Here is an 18,387-nt window from a genome sequence, read left to right as displayed (position 1 = left end):
TTCAACTTAATCTCTTTATGACGTTCTTGCTTGTATATACATATGATGGAAGATGAGGCGTGGGTGGTGGCGAACCAAATGAAGATGATCATTCAAAATCATTTGCAATGATGGCGGCTCCATTGCTAAGCATGTGGAGATGTTATCATGCATGCATGTGATGCTAAATGAGATGTTGTGTATATTGGGTAAATAAAGCCGATAAAAAAAAAAAATACATTTTCATAGTTATAAAAAAATTGTTAAAAAAATATTTTCGTTAATTTATTTGTCGACAAAAGTAGTTTCACTTCAATTTATTCCAACGTCATTATCATATAGGAGTTCTCTCATTCAGACCGTTGGTGTGTATCAAATCAGTTATAATCTAATAATAAAATGGTGTCTATAAATTTATAATTAGCTATGACTTTTAACTTCACAATTTTTTTATCTAAGGTATTTTAATTACTTCATCCAAATTAATTATGTAAAAGATCAAGAAAATTCATTTATACGTAATTTAAATAATATGTACTTCAAAACATATATTTTGGAATGGTTGAAATCACTCGTTCAAACATAAGGTTAAATATGTTTTAGTCCCTATACTTTGGGACGATTTTGGTTTTAGTCCATTTTCAAATTAAGGTACAATTTAATCCTTCAACTTTAGAAAACTTTGGTTTTAGTTCTTTTTATCAAATTTTTTTTAACTTTATTTGTTGTTTCAATGTTAACTTAGAAATAAAGTTAAAAAAGGACTAAAATCAGAGTTTTATGGAATTGAAGGACTAAATTGTATTTTAATTTGAAAATTGACTAAAACCAAAATCACCCCAAAGTATAGGGACTAAAAACATATTTAACCCTCCAAACATAAAGAAACCTTTTTCATAGACTAAATTTACTTTATATATAAAATTAACTTATAAAAACATTTAAAAATAAATAAATTTATATGTAAATCAATTTTAAAAAGATATTATTTTAGTAATTTTTTTTCTCAATAAATCTTAGTTTGGTTAAATATATATTTAAGCTTTAAATCTGGATATAAAATTAAAATTTGTCTGGCTTGAACTTTAATACATTTTTGTTCTAAATTTTAAAGATTAATAAATATAATTCTTAACTTAATAACGTTAATTTTTTCACTGAATTAAAATGATTATATCAATTTACTTTTTTAAGTTTGTGGACAAAAGAATATATAAAATTTGAGATAAAAATAAATTTTAATTTACATTCAAGTGTAAAACTAAAAATATATTTAATTGGGAAAAAATTTATTCAAAGACATCCCTATTTTTTTTTTTTCTTTTCACATTTGAAAAAGATGGCAGAGGCTACATATTAGTATATTACCGCAATTTTCTGTGATGGCTCTGCCTTTCGGATTCTTGCATCTGCCTTGCCTTCAACTTCACGCATCTCTGACAAACATTTTATAGTAAAACCACTTACTTATAAAATCAGCATGTGTTTCTCTCAACATTGACCAATGTAAGTTTGAATTATTTTATGAATTAATTCTGATTATATATTCTTATTTTGTTTATCAGTTAATCTTAAACACCATTGTAAAACCTGAAAGGCTTAAGCAATGTTCCTATAAATTGTGAATTTGGGGTAACCCTGAAACATTGAAAAAAAATCATAGTAAAATCACAAGTTATATTTGACCGATGAGGTTTCAGTGTATATTCATCATCAACGTATTTTTGTTCATTTACCAGAAGTGGTGGGGGGAAAATGAAAAGAGATCATCAACATTGAAGAACTCATAACTGCTTTACATTTTCTCCTAGGAAGCTGAGAAGCTCACAAGAAAAATAAAAAAAGAGTAAAAATGGAAGAAAATGCAATGAAAGAAAAAGACCTAACTCATTCTCATCATGCTAATTGCTAATCAGCAGTAGGTTCGATATCCTTCAGAAGTCCAACTATCTGTTGCATGCTTGGTCGTTTGAAGGGACTGTCAGCAGTGCAAAGATAAGCAATCTTAAGGGCCTCTTCCATTTGTTCATCAGGTCCTGTGTCACGAATTTTTGGATCAATAGCATTTGAAGATTGGTTCTTTCTCACAAGTCCTCTCACCCAACTCGCCAAAGTTGCATCTTTATCATCAGGGTAGTCATCTCCAACTGGCTTTTTTCCAGTTACTAGCTCAAACAGCACCACCCCAAAACAGTACACATCAGATTTCGGAGTTGGGGTGTCGTATTCTGGTTGAGAAAACTCCGGTGGAACATAACCAGGTGAGCCACGCGCAATTTCATCATCCAAGCCACTTCCAAAAATCTTGGCCAGTCCAAAATCAGACAACCTCGGCTCCAAGTCATAATCCAAATAAACACTGCTAGCCTTAACTGCTCTGTGAATTATTGGAGGGGAGCAACCGTGATGCAGAAATGCCAACGCTCGAGCCGTGCCAAGGGCTATCTTGTGGCGAAATCTCCAAGATGTCAGTAACCCTTCAGAACCAGCATTTTGAATTCCATTGTTGTCTGTTTCTTCCCATGTGTCTGTGCTCCAGTCATCTGTGCTTTGTACCCCAAGTGGCAGGTCGTAAAGCAGGTTTTGCAAGTTACCATTCTCCATGTAATCGTATATGGCAATTCTTTGGTCCCCAGCCACACAGTATCCAGTTAAAGGAACAAGATTGGGGTGCTTGATTCTACCAAGAAACTCTAGCTCTCTTGCAGCTTCCTCATCTGTTAATGTAGAACCAACAACCAAAACTTTTACTGCCACGTGAATACCACCAGGCAGAAATCCTCTATAGACTGGCCCAAATTTTCCCTCAGCCAAAAGGGTGCCTCTGTCAAAGTTGGAAGTTGCAGCCAAGAGGTCTGCAAATGTGATGTTCAACAACGGCTTCTCAAAGATTACTACTGGGACTGATGTTGCTTGCTTAACATCAGCCACCCAAGTTGTTGAATCAGTCTGGAATGAAAAGGGACCTGAAATGTTTTGTTCTTCTTTGTATGAAGATTGCTTGAATTCCCACATTTTTGTTTTCCTTCTGCAACCAAATGCTAGAAACAAAAGCCCAGCCAGCACAAAGATCATTGAGAAGGTCAGTGCCAGGGCGAGCTTCATTCCTGTGTGTCCAGTGTCTCTTCTTTTGAAGAGTCGCGGATTCGCAGCAATTGGACAACTGTTCAATGATCCAAAGAATGCTGTTTGCAGGATCTCAGGTCTGATTTCAGAAGCACAAAGGGTTAGGTTATTATAAGAGAAGTTGTATTTCTCCATCCCTGGGAGTTTCTCCAAGACAGATTGAGGGACTGCTCCTGTCAAATTGTTGTTTGAGAGGTCTAAGACTCGGAGGTGTTCATTCCTCAGTGAGGGAATTTTCCCACTCAGATGATTCAAAGAAAGATCAAGTGCACTCAATTTTCTTAATTGTGAGATTTTACCAGGAATTTCACTGACAAGGCTGGTTTTGGACAAGTTCAGATATTCCAACTTCAGGAGCATTTCAATTTGGGGAAATTTCTGTATGGTAAATCTATTGTGTGCAAGATTAATGTGTTTTAAATTCAAGGACTCGTTCAAATTTTGAAAAAACTCCCCACTAAGCTTGTTCTCTGACAAATCTAGGTATACTAAATGAGACCAGTTGTAACCACTAAAGTTGTATAGTACCTGTGGAATGTGGCCTTGAAATTGGTTTTTGCTAATGTCCAGAACCTCCAACCTTCCCTGAAACATGTCCACAACGGAACCCTGAAACGAATTCCCTGATATGTTGAGATTAGCAATGGACTTTAACCCAGAAATATCTGAAATACGACCATTAAAATTATTCCCAGCAAGGTTCAATATCCTAAGCTTGGGAAAAGAAGCACCAAAACCCTCTGGAAGTGTTCCATTGAGCTGATTTGATGAAAGATCAATTGAAACTAGAGACTGGCACTTGAGAATCCCGTAAGGTATGTTGTGTGCAAACCTGTTGTGGTTGAGTTTGAGGACCCTTAGATTCAGCAGTGAACAAACAGTTTCAGGAATTTCCTCAGAGAAATTGTTGCTGGACAAGTCAATGCTTTCTAGCAAACCAAAGTTGCCAATGTTGCTAGTCAGTGAACCAGAAATATGATTCGAGGAGAGATTAAGGTTCGTGAGGGAGCTTAAGCTCCAAAAATCTGATGGCAAGCCAGTAATTTTGTTGTGGCTAAGATCTAGAGTTTGAAGTTTGCCTAGCTTGCCTATGGTGTTATCAGGTACAGTGCCAGAGAGGTTCATACCAGAAAAGACTAAGCCAACAACATGTTCTCTATTGGCATCACAAGAAACCCCTTGCCATGAGCAGACAGAAGCAGAGAAATTGTAGGCTTGTGAAGATGTTAAACTCATATGCTTCAAGAACGCAGAAACAAAAAACTCATCAGTATTTGGTTGCTGAGATTCCAAATGCTTGAACAAAAGTACCAAAACCAGAACAGAACCAAACACTCCCAACCCCATCAAGGAGTGATGTCGGCTACTTGCAAAAGATGCAAACCAACAGAGGAAAATGCTCTCTCAGAACTTCAAAACATATCATCAAGCATGGATTGCTCACAGTAAGAAAAATCTCAGCCAGAGAAACAACTTTTTCACCGCACAATATAGCATAGAAGGACAAAACACATGCTAAAGGACACAGTAGTTAAAAGAGTAAAAGTACACAGCACGGGCTTATAAAACTAATGATACTTTTTTTTCAGAAAAAATCAAAGCCACTATGATAAAATGAAGATTGTGGACTGTAAACAAGAGAATGTGAACCAGTTTGTCTGGATGTGAGGATCCCCGAAAGCCAACAAAAAGAAGGATAGATAAAGAAACAACCGATGCAAGAAGCAAACTATTGGCTTTGTCTGGACTCAAAGTTGCGGAAAAGCTGTGATGCTTTGGTTCTGTGGCAGAACTTTTTGTGTAGAGACTTAGTTTTCAAGAGGGCTTTTTCCCCCTTCAAAAGAGGCAGAGACAGCGCAACATGCAATGAAATGTTTACTGGGAAAGATATGTGAATGAACAGTACAGTGCTTCAGCTTCATAAATGGGAAGAAACTGAATCCATTGAGGAGACGGTTGGTTATGGTGTGAATATATCAGATTTGTTGGTGTGAATTCAATGATTCTTTGTTGAGTGAGGGAGGGTGTTTATCACCATTTGGAGAAAAGAAAAGAAAAAGAAAGAAAATAAAAGTCTCTTTAGAAGCTGATATCATAATTATATGACAAAAAAAAGTGAGAACATATCATTTCTTGTTCTCTTTTTACAGAAACCTCTGCGATGCTACACTTAGTATTTAGTGGTTACATTAACCTGTGTTTATTTTTAAAATGGTTCATGATTAAAAGTTTAAAGAAAGGGTTTTTTAGAAATAATATATTATATAACTTACCTATTCTTAAGAAAAAACAGGGGGACCAACATGACCTCGATTTTGTATGACCCTTTTGACGAAAGTTATGATCTTTTTGGTGAAAATTAATGTTTTTATTTTGACAGAGTGAAATTAATGTTGTTGGTACTAGAAAAAGCAGGAAACAGCATTGGCTTGTTAGTTGTTACCAGCATCTTTACTTTGTAATGGTGGTTTCACAAGCCAGCTCCAGTCCCCTCAAGAACTTAAATAATTGTGGTATAATGAAGATCATTTCAATGGGTTAGCTAGGGTTCTTGGTAGAAATATAGTGTATTTGTTTGACTTTGAAACATAGAAAATGGCTAATTTCTAACCCCATTTTCCCAAGTGAGTCTATTGTTTTGCCCTTTTCCCACCTTAATTTGTGCTAACTAGGTTGTCAATTGCATAGTGGCAGTAACCAAGAATCTACCATGTGGACCCTTTGTTTGGGTTCCATTCTTCACTTCAAAACAATAATCTATTTCAATCTGGGGTTTTGAGTCCTTCGGCTACTTTGTCGCATCACGTGAACCTATATGTCAAGGTGTCGATTTTTCTCATAACAAGCTCCAGTTAACGTTAAAAGAGATAATATTAATTGAGTATGTATTTATCATTATTTTATCTTTTATAGTTCTATAAATATTTATATTTTTTATTACTCGTACAAATATGCACATATTTTAAATTAAATTTTTAAATTGGTTGTAACTTTCAATGAATATTCAAATTTCATGTTACTTGTTAGAATAACGAGTATTTTATTAAAAAAGTATTGTTTTTTGGAATACATTTTTCACAAGTCACAAATATGTCACCATTATAAAAGGATTTTTGTATTGTAGTAAAGAGATTATTTAATCATTATGATACATGTTTTTATTGATATTTTTATTGAATGATATATGTATAAAGTGTGAGAGTTTAGTATATATGTTTTTGAAGAAGCTTATTTAATTTCGTTAAAAGGAATGGTAATGTGAAAAAATAAATAAAACATATATATATTTTATAGTTTTTATTTCACGAAAAAAAATTAGCATTGTTATTGTGAGGGAACAGAAAAGAAAATAGATGACAACGAGAAATAGGTTGGAAAGTGATATGATTTAGAATGATGTGATGTGATAACGAAAAAAGAAAAATTGAAAAGTGATTTTACATTCTGATAGTTTTACAGTGACAAGAAGAAAAAAAGAGGGTCATTCTTGTCAATTAATTTGTATAGCAATGGCCCACAGTCCCCAATTTCTCTAACAGCCCACTCATTTGAATTTTAATTGGAGAAGGAACCACCCCACTTCTTTTCCTTTTGTAAATCCATATATGATATACTTTCTATGTTCTCACTTTTTAATTTTACCATTTTAATTATTATTTTTTAAATTTTAAAAATTATTTATGCTAGTAATAATAAAAATGGAAATATTACTAAGAAAAATTAAATTAATATTGAAGAATTGTTTTTTTCACATACTAGGGACCATAGGTTTCAAAATGAGTTCTCATAAATTTTTTATTATAATAGATTAAGAATTTAATATTTTAAATATTGAAATGTTAGTTTTGAATAGTTTAAATATATAATTTATTTGTCGTTCAATTATTTAAATGGATTTTTAATATTTAATTATTTTTGTAATAATATTTGATGAAATAATTAGATTATAAAATCATAAATACATGGGTGTAATTAATTTATTTCAATTGTCTTGTAATCCATTCACTCTTTCTTTTCCAAAATCTATGTAAACAAAGTCTAAGTCCGATGTGAATGGAACTTATTTATTTTTTGTTTAAAGAAATTATTAAAAAAGAAAAAAAAAGAAATTTGTTAAGAGAGAGTGAGTGGAGAGGATGATTAAGAGTGAAGTGAGAAAGTTAGTTTGAATAATGGTAGCATGCCATTCATATTTTAATCTATTCCTTAATCATTCCATCATACTTATATTTCAAACCACGTCAAATAAACAATCTTTCTGTTTCACAGGACCACTCCCATCATAAACAATACAAAAATATTACTATCATCTAATCCAGATTTATATAATCTTTTTATCTTAGTAATAATAATTTAGGTCTTGATAGGATAAATTTTATATTTATTGATAATAAAAATAATAATAAAAGAGAATATTCCATTCCATGGATGGTCAAAGTTGTGTTTGGTAAAATGAAAAATGATGGATGACAGAGAAGAAAGAGAAGAAAGAGAAAAAAGAGTGTGTAAGAAGGTTGAAATACTTGAGAGCACTCTCACACTCTTCTCAAACATTACTCACTTCATCATTATATACATAACAACTTATTATTTCATCCCATACAAAATATCTTACATAATAATACTTTAATAATATAATATTTTAACATGGATAATGATATTTAAACAACATTTTTTGACAATATTTGAACATTGATTAGGTGTCAATATGTGATTGATCAAAAATTATTCTACAATCAATAATAATAATCATAAATATTATTGTGGAATAATTTTTGACCAATCACATATTGACACCTTATCAATGTTCAAATATTGTCAAAAAAAATATTGTATAAATATCATTATCTTTTTTATTCAATATGTAATTAAAAAAAGGAAATAAAAGTATAAGCAAAAATAATAAATGGCAGTTATGGCAAACTCTGCTGTCACACTATTTCCAATATAAACCCAGATTTTTCAGAAAAATCAATGAGGTCAGAAGTTTCTCACATCTACATCTCTTCCTAAAACTTTTCATTTTTCACTTCCTAATATTATATAATATTAAACTTAAAAATACTTTTCAAATTCTAAAATTATTTTTTATATATTTTAATTACTATAAATGATAATGGATCTAGTAAGATACATGCACTGTTTATCCATTGTTTATCTTGTCTAAAGAAAGATGTCTCATTACTCATAACATATATGTGTCTAAAAATATTCACGGATTTTTATACTTGTAGTGTCCATAACTATTAGCAAATATATATTAACTTTTTATATATATTGATTTAAAAAATAAAACAAATCTTTAAAACTTTGATTTAAAAATAAAACAAACAACCATGCAGGCTACTTCTCCTTGCAATTTCATCCATACAGGAATGGTTATTACTTCCTGCACTCCATATTTCTTTTCATCCTATAATTTCCATAATCTATTTTCCGGAACAAGATAAACAATTTCGAAATAAATTTGATGAGGTGGAAGAAGTAATTGCTTTAAAAAATTCTCATGATGGATAAAGCAAATGATAACCCAACACAAACTTCTGTCTCTCACTTTTTTATTACAATATAAAATTAAAAAATTAAGTGAATATAAAACTATATATATAATGAAAATAAGTTGTAACTCGCGGTTAACTAGATTTATCACGAATTTGAGTCGAGTTAAAATTGAGAAATATATAACTTTTTTATACAGATTAATTTCCAATCAAATTTATTTAGATATTTTTTTATTGATTAAATTCTTAGTGAGTTGGATTGACTCATTAACCCATTAATGTTAAATCTTCAAATAAATAAAAATTTGATAAGAAATTCTTAAAAAAAAATAAAAAAAGAAAAGAAATAAGTTTTAAAGAAATAATTGTCTTTATAAAACAAAATCTTAAAATAAATGATTTTTTTATTTATACTTAATCATTTTAATGATAAAATCTTTAAGCTTAACTTAAAAGATGATTTCAATTCTTACCTATATTGTAGAATATTAAATCTTTCAACATATACATAAATTGGTTAATTTCTTTCAAATAACTTCATTCACATAAATTGCGTTTTAACCCAAGTTTCAATTTAAAACAATGGTAATATTATATATATATATATATATGGGGTTTGCTAACTTGCGTATACCTGTTTTTCAGTTGGTACATTTTAGCAATGTGTACCGGGTTTCAGTAGACAAAAATACTTTTATATATCATGAATTCTAAGTTTTAAGGTTAAGAGTATTTTAATAATTTTCATTCTCAAAATTAAAAAAATAAAAAAGAAACTCTCAAACCCTTATCCACCTTTTTCATTCCTCTCAACCCTTATCTCTTTCACTCCAACCTTTTGTTTGTCATCCCTACTCTAACCCCAATTGAAAAGAATCAGAAACACTTGTCTTATTTTAATAATTTTCATTCTCAAAACTAAAAAAAGAAACCACACACCCTTACTCGCCTCATTCATTCCTCTCAACCCTCTTTCCTTCATCTCTCTCACTCAAACATTTTCTCTGTCATCTTTGCACTAGCCCCAACTAAAAAAACAAAACACTCATTATTAAACGATTTACTTTTGTAAAGAGTTGAGTCATTGACATATCCACCTTCCGAAAAAAGTTCACTCAAAATCTCTTTAATTTCATTATCTTCACTATATATATTACAGTCGACAGGCACAACTTGCATCAAGACTTATGAGCATCATTCCTTTACATTCTAAGACTACTACGTAACATTGTTTCGTGGCCATTTATTTTTTTTTTTTTTTGTAGAAATTCATTAACTTGTTTTCCTTTACTATAAAGAAAAAAACAAATCAAAATACAATAAAATTCTCAACGATAAAATCAAACAATAAAAATTCTAAATCTTGAAATTTTATTTAAAATTATATAAAGAAAAAATTAGGTGCTTTAATTTTTTTTTTTATTTATGCAAGTATTTTTTTTTTCTCTAACCATTTTATTTAATAATGAGTGTTTTTTAGTTGGGACTAGTGCACAGATGATAGAGAAAATGTTTGAGTGAGAGAGATGAAGAGAAATGATTGAGAGGAATGAAAGAGTGTTTTTGATTTTTTTTTATTGGGACTAGAGTAGGGATGATAGAGAAAAAGAAGTTGGAGTGGAAGAGATGAAAGAGGAAGGGTTGAGAGGAATGAGAGAGGTGAATAAGTGTCTGGGAGTTTCTTTTTTTATTTTTTTAATTTTGAGAATGAAAATTATTAAAGTACTCTTAACCTTAAAACTTTGAATTCATGATATAAGGGTGTTTTTGTTTACTGAACCCCGATACACACTTGTAAAATATACCAACTAAAAAAACAGACGTACGCAAGTTAACAAACTCATATATATATATATATATATATATATATATATATATATATATATATATATATATATATGTGTGTGTGTGTGTGTGTGTTTTTTTTTGTGGGTGCGTGTATATTTGTGTGTATGTAGGTATATAAAGATTAAACCTTTTTAAACTTAAATTTGTAAATTTTAGTTTATATTGTTTTTAAAATAGATTTATTATTCAAAGATTCTTGCAGAGAATATGGTACCAGCCTTTTTTTTTTCATATCCAAAAATCAGGTGTCATGGAGGAAATCGTAAATTCGTGGAGTTTTTGTTTGATTAGTCAAAAATATTTCTGGAAATGTTCTATAATGTCTTGAAATATATTTTTTTAATTAATTGTTACATTGATATAGTATTTGTTTTTTAGTAAAAAAAAAAAATATTTTAGCTAAGGAAGGCTATCTCCACATTTGTCAAGAGTATCAGAGCAGTTTTTTAAGTAAAACTTTTTGTTTTAATCAAGGAAAGTTAGATTTGTACATTCCTAAAGAAAATAATTGTGATTTTGTAAAAACCTTTCCAAATAAACTCTAAAAAATTGTATTTTTGGAATAAAAAACAGTCTTATGTTTTAGAAAATCATAATTAGAATAACAAAACTATGCAGACAAGTAACAAAAACTAACTAGCAATATTGAATTAAACAAAAAGCACAGCACGACACATTAATTCAAATGAATATTCCTCTTTATTTATTTTAGAGAACTTTTCAAATACCCAAAAAGGAAAACTGAAAGTATAGGGAAAACTTAAAATAGTGAAGCAAAATCACAATAACTAAATACATGAATATTCATTCACGCAGTACCTTTCCATTATTCTCATTACTTCAGAGATCTAAAAAGAATAAGAGTGCTAACTTTAATTCATTATAAATTAGCTTATTTAATCAACCCATTATCTCAGTTAAAATTTAATTTACGATTCGATAAACAATTTATTCTGCATAATCCAAAAAACGGTCTTGCATTTATGAATTAGAATATAATTTATCAAACAAATCTTCCTATAAATTAATCGTACATGCCATTCTAGTAACTAATCCAAACTTAAACCAAAAGTAAAATACAAGTTGAGTACACGATACACACTTAGTAACAAATTTGTCGTACAGAATATGTTGACAAAATTTAAATCCATGAACAAAATTTCAGAGCTACGGCTTGCAGCTACTACAACAGAAATGCAATCTGAAAATGAGAAAAGTTCAACAGGAACACAGGTGCATGAAAACCCAACCCCTCTGTGGCTGTCACAAAGACAGATGATACAATCCAGCTAAAAAATTTGTACCGGGGAAAAGAATAAGGGAGGTAGGTGCTCTTTCCATTATACTTTCAGCGTTTGACAAAATTGCTACAAAAGATGCCCGCAAAACAATACCAGGCAGATAGTGTAGGACGTCATATCCTAAATGGAGGGTTCCCTGAACAAGATTGGTCCAACTTTGCCCTTTTGCACTTTGACTTCTCGATAGCAATTTCTTGAAAGAGATTTGGCCCACCAAAGCTATGTTTCAAGCCCCTTATCTTCTTCCTCTTCCCTTTATCATATTCTTCATCCCTGCAAATTTTGTGGCAGCAAGATGCAAATTTGTAAATATATGCAAAAGTTTTGTATCAAAATGGATCCAGTCACACAGTAATAACAAATTCTAAGCCATCCCTCCCATCAAATCTCACGACATTTTTGTGGTGGTTAGCAACTCTACTGTTTCTTAAGGGCGCTGACTGCATGGAGACCACATTTTATACACTTGTTGAACCCAATGTACAAATTATTATTAGCAAAAGGACTAAACAATATGCACATCTCAACTATTCAGAAGCAACCATCACATCCTATTAAGTAGAGATAGTGAAAAAGTACAGCCTTCGAAATAAAAAGGTTGAGTTCCTAAACTAAAATGTATTGTATCGCATGGAAAAAATAAACTAACAGTCCACATTACTACAAATAATGACAAAGAAAGAAACGATGTATAGCTGAGCTCACCATTCATCCCCAACATATCCAATGCTGACAAAGTTGTCATTCTTTGACCCCAAGGGCTGTGATGAGGGCAATTCTATATCATCCCACTGCGCAACTGTTCGAAATAAAGAATAGGCATGTTATATACCAAGCATAAAGTGTCTGGTTTTCATAGGAGGAGGGGACAAAGGAGTAATTCAAGCATACAAAACCGTTAGATAAGAAACTGACATTTATTAATTGAAACAGGTAATTTAATGAAGGATAAACATTATATATATGGCATTGAGTATGTAGAAAAATCTAGATCACATTCGAAGTACAGTACAAAACATTTGAATATACAAAGGCAGAAGATATTTGATTGGTTCAATTGAAGCATTCAGCATCCACTATACCAAATCTTAACATTTATTACGTATGAAGATCCTCCTCAAAACTAAGCATTTTCATCCCACATTACCATATAATTAAAACTATAACATAGGAACGTGTGGATAGCTGCTACTGCCCCAACCACAGCATGCTGATTAAAGAGAGAAGTGAATGAGGCGTGAGACTTGAAACAAGTGAGCAAGGTTGTCGTTCCTTAATGTGATTGAGATTTCATTGACATAAAAATTAAAAATACCTATACCCCTCTATAAATTCTCCTGCCAAAAATAGGTACTTCAGATTTTTAGAATAATCAATTCTAGAAATCTAAGAAACCACAGTATTCCTTTTCTGATGGGAATGGTGGATATGAAGGCATCAGGTCAAACAATCAAGGCACTAACAGATCATGAACAGATGGATTATTACTAACAAAAAATCAACTTGTGCAGCATATTTATATATGCTAAAATGTGCAAGCAGACAGATATATACTTCACCATAAAAAGGTATATCACAAAGATACAAATCCAAAGACAACACATTAACAATTATGCAAGTCCATCTTACACAGTACTAGAATAAGAACAAAACGAAAGGACATGGAACAAATATTTTATGTATCTTGCCTGACAAAACTTAAAGGGAAAGATCAATTGAAGCTTACCAACTGTCTCCTCCAGACCTCGAGTAAGCATACTCATTAAATCATTATGCATTTGATCTCTTCTACTATCTTGTACCATTGCTACTGAACCACTCCCAAGTTGTGACACTGATGCAAGCACAGTACAGTTCTGATCAATTCTCTTCTTAAATTCCCCTTGGGCACTATTTTCTGTCAGAGATTCATCATTAGATTTAACATTAACACCAGGTCTATAGCCAGCCTTTGTTGCTTTACTTCCCGAAAAACTTGACATGCAAGGAAATTCATCAGTTTTTCCGTGTGTAGATGGTTTGGAGTCATATGATGAGAAAGCAAACTTATCCAACTTGTCTTTTTTTGGATTCTTCTTACTCAAAGTGAGGCACTTACTTCTTTTGTGACTCTTCTTTCGTGGACCAAAGTATCCGGCGTAAAGAAAGATTGGACGAAGATGCATTCTAGAAACCTGATACTTAAGGAACTTTCTTTTCAATTTTTTTACAGGCTTTTTATCAAGACCCTTTGAATTCAATGATCTATTTACTGACTCATTCAGAACCAGTCCTTGAGAAACAACCAGATCTCCATTCACCATCCTACTTGCTTGCTCAGACAACAAACCAGTTCTTGAAGTTCCAAGCTAAAAAAATAAAAGTCAATACATATGTCAGGCTCAAAGCAATAGGCACACGTAATAGCACAAAAACCTGATGATTAACTTCAGGATGAAGTGGTGATTTTATAGGGGAAAATACCACTGCAAATATTTGTGCTTGAATCCTGAGGTGCATCATCATTAACTTTATTAACAAGATTTTTCTAAGTGAAGATAGTTTCACTAATCTACAAAACTGAAATAGCAACAGTTCACAGCTGAAGTGAAATACTGAACAGTATGGAATTATTTACCTTCATAGACTGAGATTTTCCATCACTAGCAAGTTCACTAATCTGTAGATTAGTGGATGATGCCACTAATGAAGGAGAATCTATAATTCCCTCTTTCGAAATTACATTCTCATTACATAAATTATTTTTTTCTCCAACTAGAGTAGATAAACTTTTCAGGTTACTACAGAGACTATAATCCTTTTCAGACTGGCCTAATGATGACAAACATCCATGTCCTGCTTTAGCCACGGCAAGTCCATCTGGTGAATCCTGTGTTTGTGCCTTGGAAGGCGGTTCAGATTCATGTTTCTTACTTTGCATCTGGTTTTCTACTAATATGACACTACAATTCTGCGGAACATGACTATCGTTCATACAAGAAGTCCCTAATGAGTCAACATTTGACATTTTCTTCTCAACTTCAGTACAAAATTTATTTTCTGCAGGAACATTTGGATATTCCATCAAGACATGGCTTGAAGTTGAAGATTCTTTATTTCCATTCACATTACTCTTAACATTTTCCTTCTTAGCAATGTCAACAGGTTTTCTTGGAACAATACTTTCCCTGTCACGAACATAAAACAACATGTATGCTTGCTGATTTAAAACTTCCCGTTCACTGACATGACTTACCTGTTGCAACAATGCAAATTGAGTGAAAACTATCAAAATAATTGACTTCAATAAATCAATAAAACAACAACTAAAAACACAGTTGCGCCTTGCTTATATAGTATTCCTACAAAGAAAAATGTCATTCATTGATACAATATTTAAGTTATGCAGAGATCGCAAACAGAGTAGGGATCGGATTGAGTGCATGGATCATGAACAGGGTCCAGGTCAGTTTATAATAATAATAATAATTAAAAAAAAAAAAAAAACTCTAAAGGACATTTTCAGTACCCGATTATCATCCAAAGTATACCACATGTTATTTGAAGTGCGAACATAACAGTAATAGTGTCCAGAATGAGTGCTGGAACCAGAATGAACCAGAACCCCATATAGAGAGTACTTCACATCTCCATCCTGTCAAATGTAAGAAAATTGAACACAAGAAACATGACATTAACTCACAATAAATTAAAAACACATAATAGTCAAACTGCATATCACTTATTTCAAAACAAGACAAAGAAATTCTATTATGTCCTTTTGAACATAATATACCTACAGAAAAAACAAAATTTCAGTTGCAGAAGTTATTACTTTCTGCCAGTAGAATAGAGGTAGATAATTTATATTAATTTAAAAAATATATTTGCTTACATATGAGCCACTGACAAAAGGTTTCAAGTCCAGTGCACCGCTGAAATTAACCTTCTTTTTAATCTTTTGTCCAGGATCATGTGCATGGAACCGCTTTAAGTGAATAGTAAGCACATAAGGTGCCTTATGAATTGTTAGCTGTTTGCGAGCACTAACTTTCTGTTTGCATCGTTGGCAATAGTACTCTCTCTCCCCTCCATCCAACCATTCTGCAGCTGTGAAATTTGCCAGTGCTTTTTGCAATGAATCTGCCTTGAATATTTCAAGACTTAAATCTAGGAAAGGATCAAATTTGTTGGAGCAATAAGAACACTGGTGACATTTCACCTGCAACAGGCAACCAAGGAATTTTTCTATCATTGTAATTAAGTAGTCATATAATCTTGTCAGATTCATTTCTTTGCTGGATATTGCCTGAACATATCAATTGCTCTAAGCGCAACTTTATACTTCTTTTTGCTTTAATTTTCAAACTTTTATACTGATACAAATCGGAATTCGACAATAATTAGACAGCTTTGAACATTTTAATAACTATGTAAGGAATTACATACATTTTTAAAAATATGAACTTTCATATGATCTAAAATTAATAAAATTGAGGCTTAAATATGTTTTTGGACCTTGAATTATCGTCATATTTTGTTTTTGGTTCTTAAATATCATATTTCCGTTTTATGATTCACCCATATATTTCATTATAGCCCTTACAAAATATTATTTTGTTTTTTACCATGTTAGATATACATCATTTACTTTTAATCCCTAGTAATATCTTTCAAGCTTACTAATTCAAAAGAAACAAAAGATTATAGATACTAAAACAAACAAATAAATAAATAAATAGTATACAGATAATAAAATAACTATAGAAAAACAAAAAATGAATATGGTGATAAAAAATCTAGCAAAAAAAAGATAGGTACTGAATAAAAAACATGACCATATTCCAGGAACTGAAAATATATTTAAACCTAAACATATATTAATTTTAGATATTGAATTATATCAGTATCATGCCCTAAGATTTCTGTGCATCTTAGCTCAATTAGTAATGACATTCCTCTGAAATTTCACCAAGAAGCAACAAACAAATACCTGACTCCTGAGACGACCACCGAAGATTTTATGGACAAAACTTTTCTCATAAGCACTTGGTGATTCACTTGGTACTCCAGAAGGAAGACAACATTTATGCATGCACTCAAGTAAGTTCACCATATACTCATGAGCATCTTCCTGCCTTGCATTTCGAAAATTTCTTGATATACCTAGTTTCATGTCAGGAATTGCAAGTTTGAAACTAATAAAATGTTATAAAAGACAGTAATATGCCTCGTCTAGCAGAGTCCAGCCCATGAAATTGGATCCTCGTAATCCTCTGTTCAAAAATTATTTAAGCAAGTCTAACTCTTATCAACTATCTAAAATTTCAACTCGTAAATCAAACCACAGACATAAGGATACATCGTAAATTCCCAACCAGATCCTCTGGGGATAATATCCTCCCAGTTGATTGCAGTGCCCGACTAACATGATTCTGTATTGCACACAAAGCACAAAATCCAGCAACGTGACCTACCATAATTGCAAAATATAATTAGAAACTTAGTATGAAAAACATTTCCTTCATACACAAACATCACATCCAACTGAGAGGGAAAACGAAAAGAAACTGAAAAACTTAAACCTATTCAACTGTACTAATTTTACCGAAGTTGGACCCATCAAAACATAAGAAACAATAACTACAAAATATTTCCATAAAAATTAGTCAGATAAGTAGGCAAAGTTGCTCACACGAAGTTTTATGCTTCCCACTTTGCAAATATGCAGCCAAAGGCTCTGTATATGTCAAACACTGCAGTACTGAATTGAGAAAACAAGTGTTCCCCAGATTTCGCAATCCAGCTCCCTGAAAATTATAAATAGCATGTTAATACTAAAAAATTACAAAAACTATAACATGCAAAAGTCTCTCAATACCCATAATGCAAAACTATTATCTTCTTCATAGTTTAAAGGTTAGCCATAGGACAGAAAAATCAAGAACAAAAATCGCCAATTATGCGCAAAAAGTATAATCTCAAATTCTGTAAAGAACTCACTATTCTGCGAAAGGTAATCCCGATGCTGAGCTCCGGATCCAAGCCAACCTCTGAAAATTCCGTAACGTCGTGTTTCTTGGAGGTGGAAGCGGATATTCCAGGTTCGGAAGAGGAGGAAGGGTTTAGGGTTTCGATGTGGAAATCGTGAGAGAAACCCTTAAATGGCTTTTTTACGGGAATGAAGACAATTTTTCTTGGTAAGGGAGTGATGCCACTGGTTGAAGGATCCATCTGATTCGGAGGTTGGATTTCCATCAATGAGACTTCAACCATTGGTGCAGTTCAGAAGCTTCTTTTTAGAAGAGCAAAAACTGAAACCAAGAAGAAAAAAAGAAGCTGCACAGGGGTTTCGGCTTATGGAGACAAGAGCAATAGCTCATGCCTGTATCTGCTAAACCCTACAATACAACACTGTGGTGCCTTTTTTTTATTCATATTTTAATTATTATTTTAAACTCTTTATATATATATATATATATATATATATATATATACATCACCACAATTGTGGGTGGGTTGTGGGGTTTGGGCTTGGGCCCGAACAGAGTATATGGTGTTGGGTCTTTCATCCTACACCTTCAAACTTTCATCTACAGCTCCAAAAATTACCATTTTAACCTTAATTAATATTATTTTAATATTTTCCCTTT

The 18,387-nt window shown here is 31.9% G+C and overlaps 2 protein-coding genes across 2 annotated transcripts; both read right to left on the bottom strand.

Moving 5' to 3' along the window:
* Positions 1-1,654: 1,654 nt before the first annotated feature.
* On the bottom strand, positions 1,655-5,263 carry LOC106769468 (probable LRR receptor-like serine/threonine-protein kinase At2g24230). The gene has a single exon (XM_014655097.2). It carries the CDS (start codon positions 4,450-4,452, stop codon positions 1,888-1,890), a length of 2,565 nt encoding a protein of 854 aa, XP_014510583.1. The 5' UTR covers positions 4,453-5,263; the 3' UTR covers positions 1,655-1,887.
* Positions 5,264-11,450: 6,187 nt separating this feature from the next.
* Positions 11,451-18,156, bottom strand: LOC106768842 (ubiquitin carboxyl-terminal hydrolase 23). Its single transcript, XM_014654200.2, has 10 exons — positions 17,738-18,156; positions 17,430-17,544; positions 17,097-17,207; positions 16,728-16,900; positions 15,630-15,956; positions 15,264-15,389; positions 14,373-14,990; positions 13,482-14,103; positions 12,461-12,554; positions 11,451-12,028 (listed from the first exon to the last, which is right to left on the bottom strand). The coding sequence occupies exons 1-10, from the start codon at positions 18,008-18,010 to the stop codon at positions 11,869-11,871; spliced, it is 2,619 nt and encodes an 872-aa protein (XP_014509686.1). The 5' UTR covers positions 18,011-18,156; the 3' UTR covers positions 11,451-11,868.
* Between the last annotated feature and the right edge of the window lie 231 nt (positions 18,157-18,387).

The sequence above is a fragment of the Vigna radiata genome, chromosome 7, assembly GCF_000741045.1.
Source record: "Vigna radiata var. radiata cultivar VC1973A chromosome 7, Vradiata_ver6, whole genome shotgun sequence".
NCBI lineage: Eukaryota > Viridiplantae > Streptophyta > Magnoliopsida > Fabales > Fabaceae > Vigna > Vigna radiata.
The sequence above is the reverse complement of the archived record's forward strand: the minus strand, read 5'-3'. Positions and strand labels throughout refer to the sequence as shown.

Excerpts from the sequence above, each read along its gene's own strand:
- LOC106768842 (XM_014654200.2), bottom strand. The coding sequence starts at position 18,010 with ATGGTTGAAGTCTCATTGATGGAAATCCAACCTCCGAATCAGATGGAT. Across the intron at positions 14,104-14,372 it reads GAAAATCTCAGTCTATGAAG|CTTGGAACTTCAAGAACTGG; the intron begins GTAAATAATTCC and ends TTATTTTTTTAG. Across the intron at positions 12,029-12,460 it reads GGATATGTTGGGGATGAATG|GGATGAAGAATATGATAAAG; the intron begins GTGAGCTCAGCT and ends CAAAATTTGCAG.
- LOC106769468 (XM_014655097.2), bottom strand. The coding sequence starts at position 4,452 with ATGGGGTTGGGAGTGTTTGGTTCTGTTCTGGTTTTGGTACTTTTGTTC.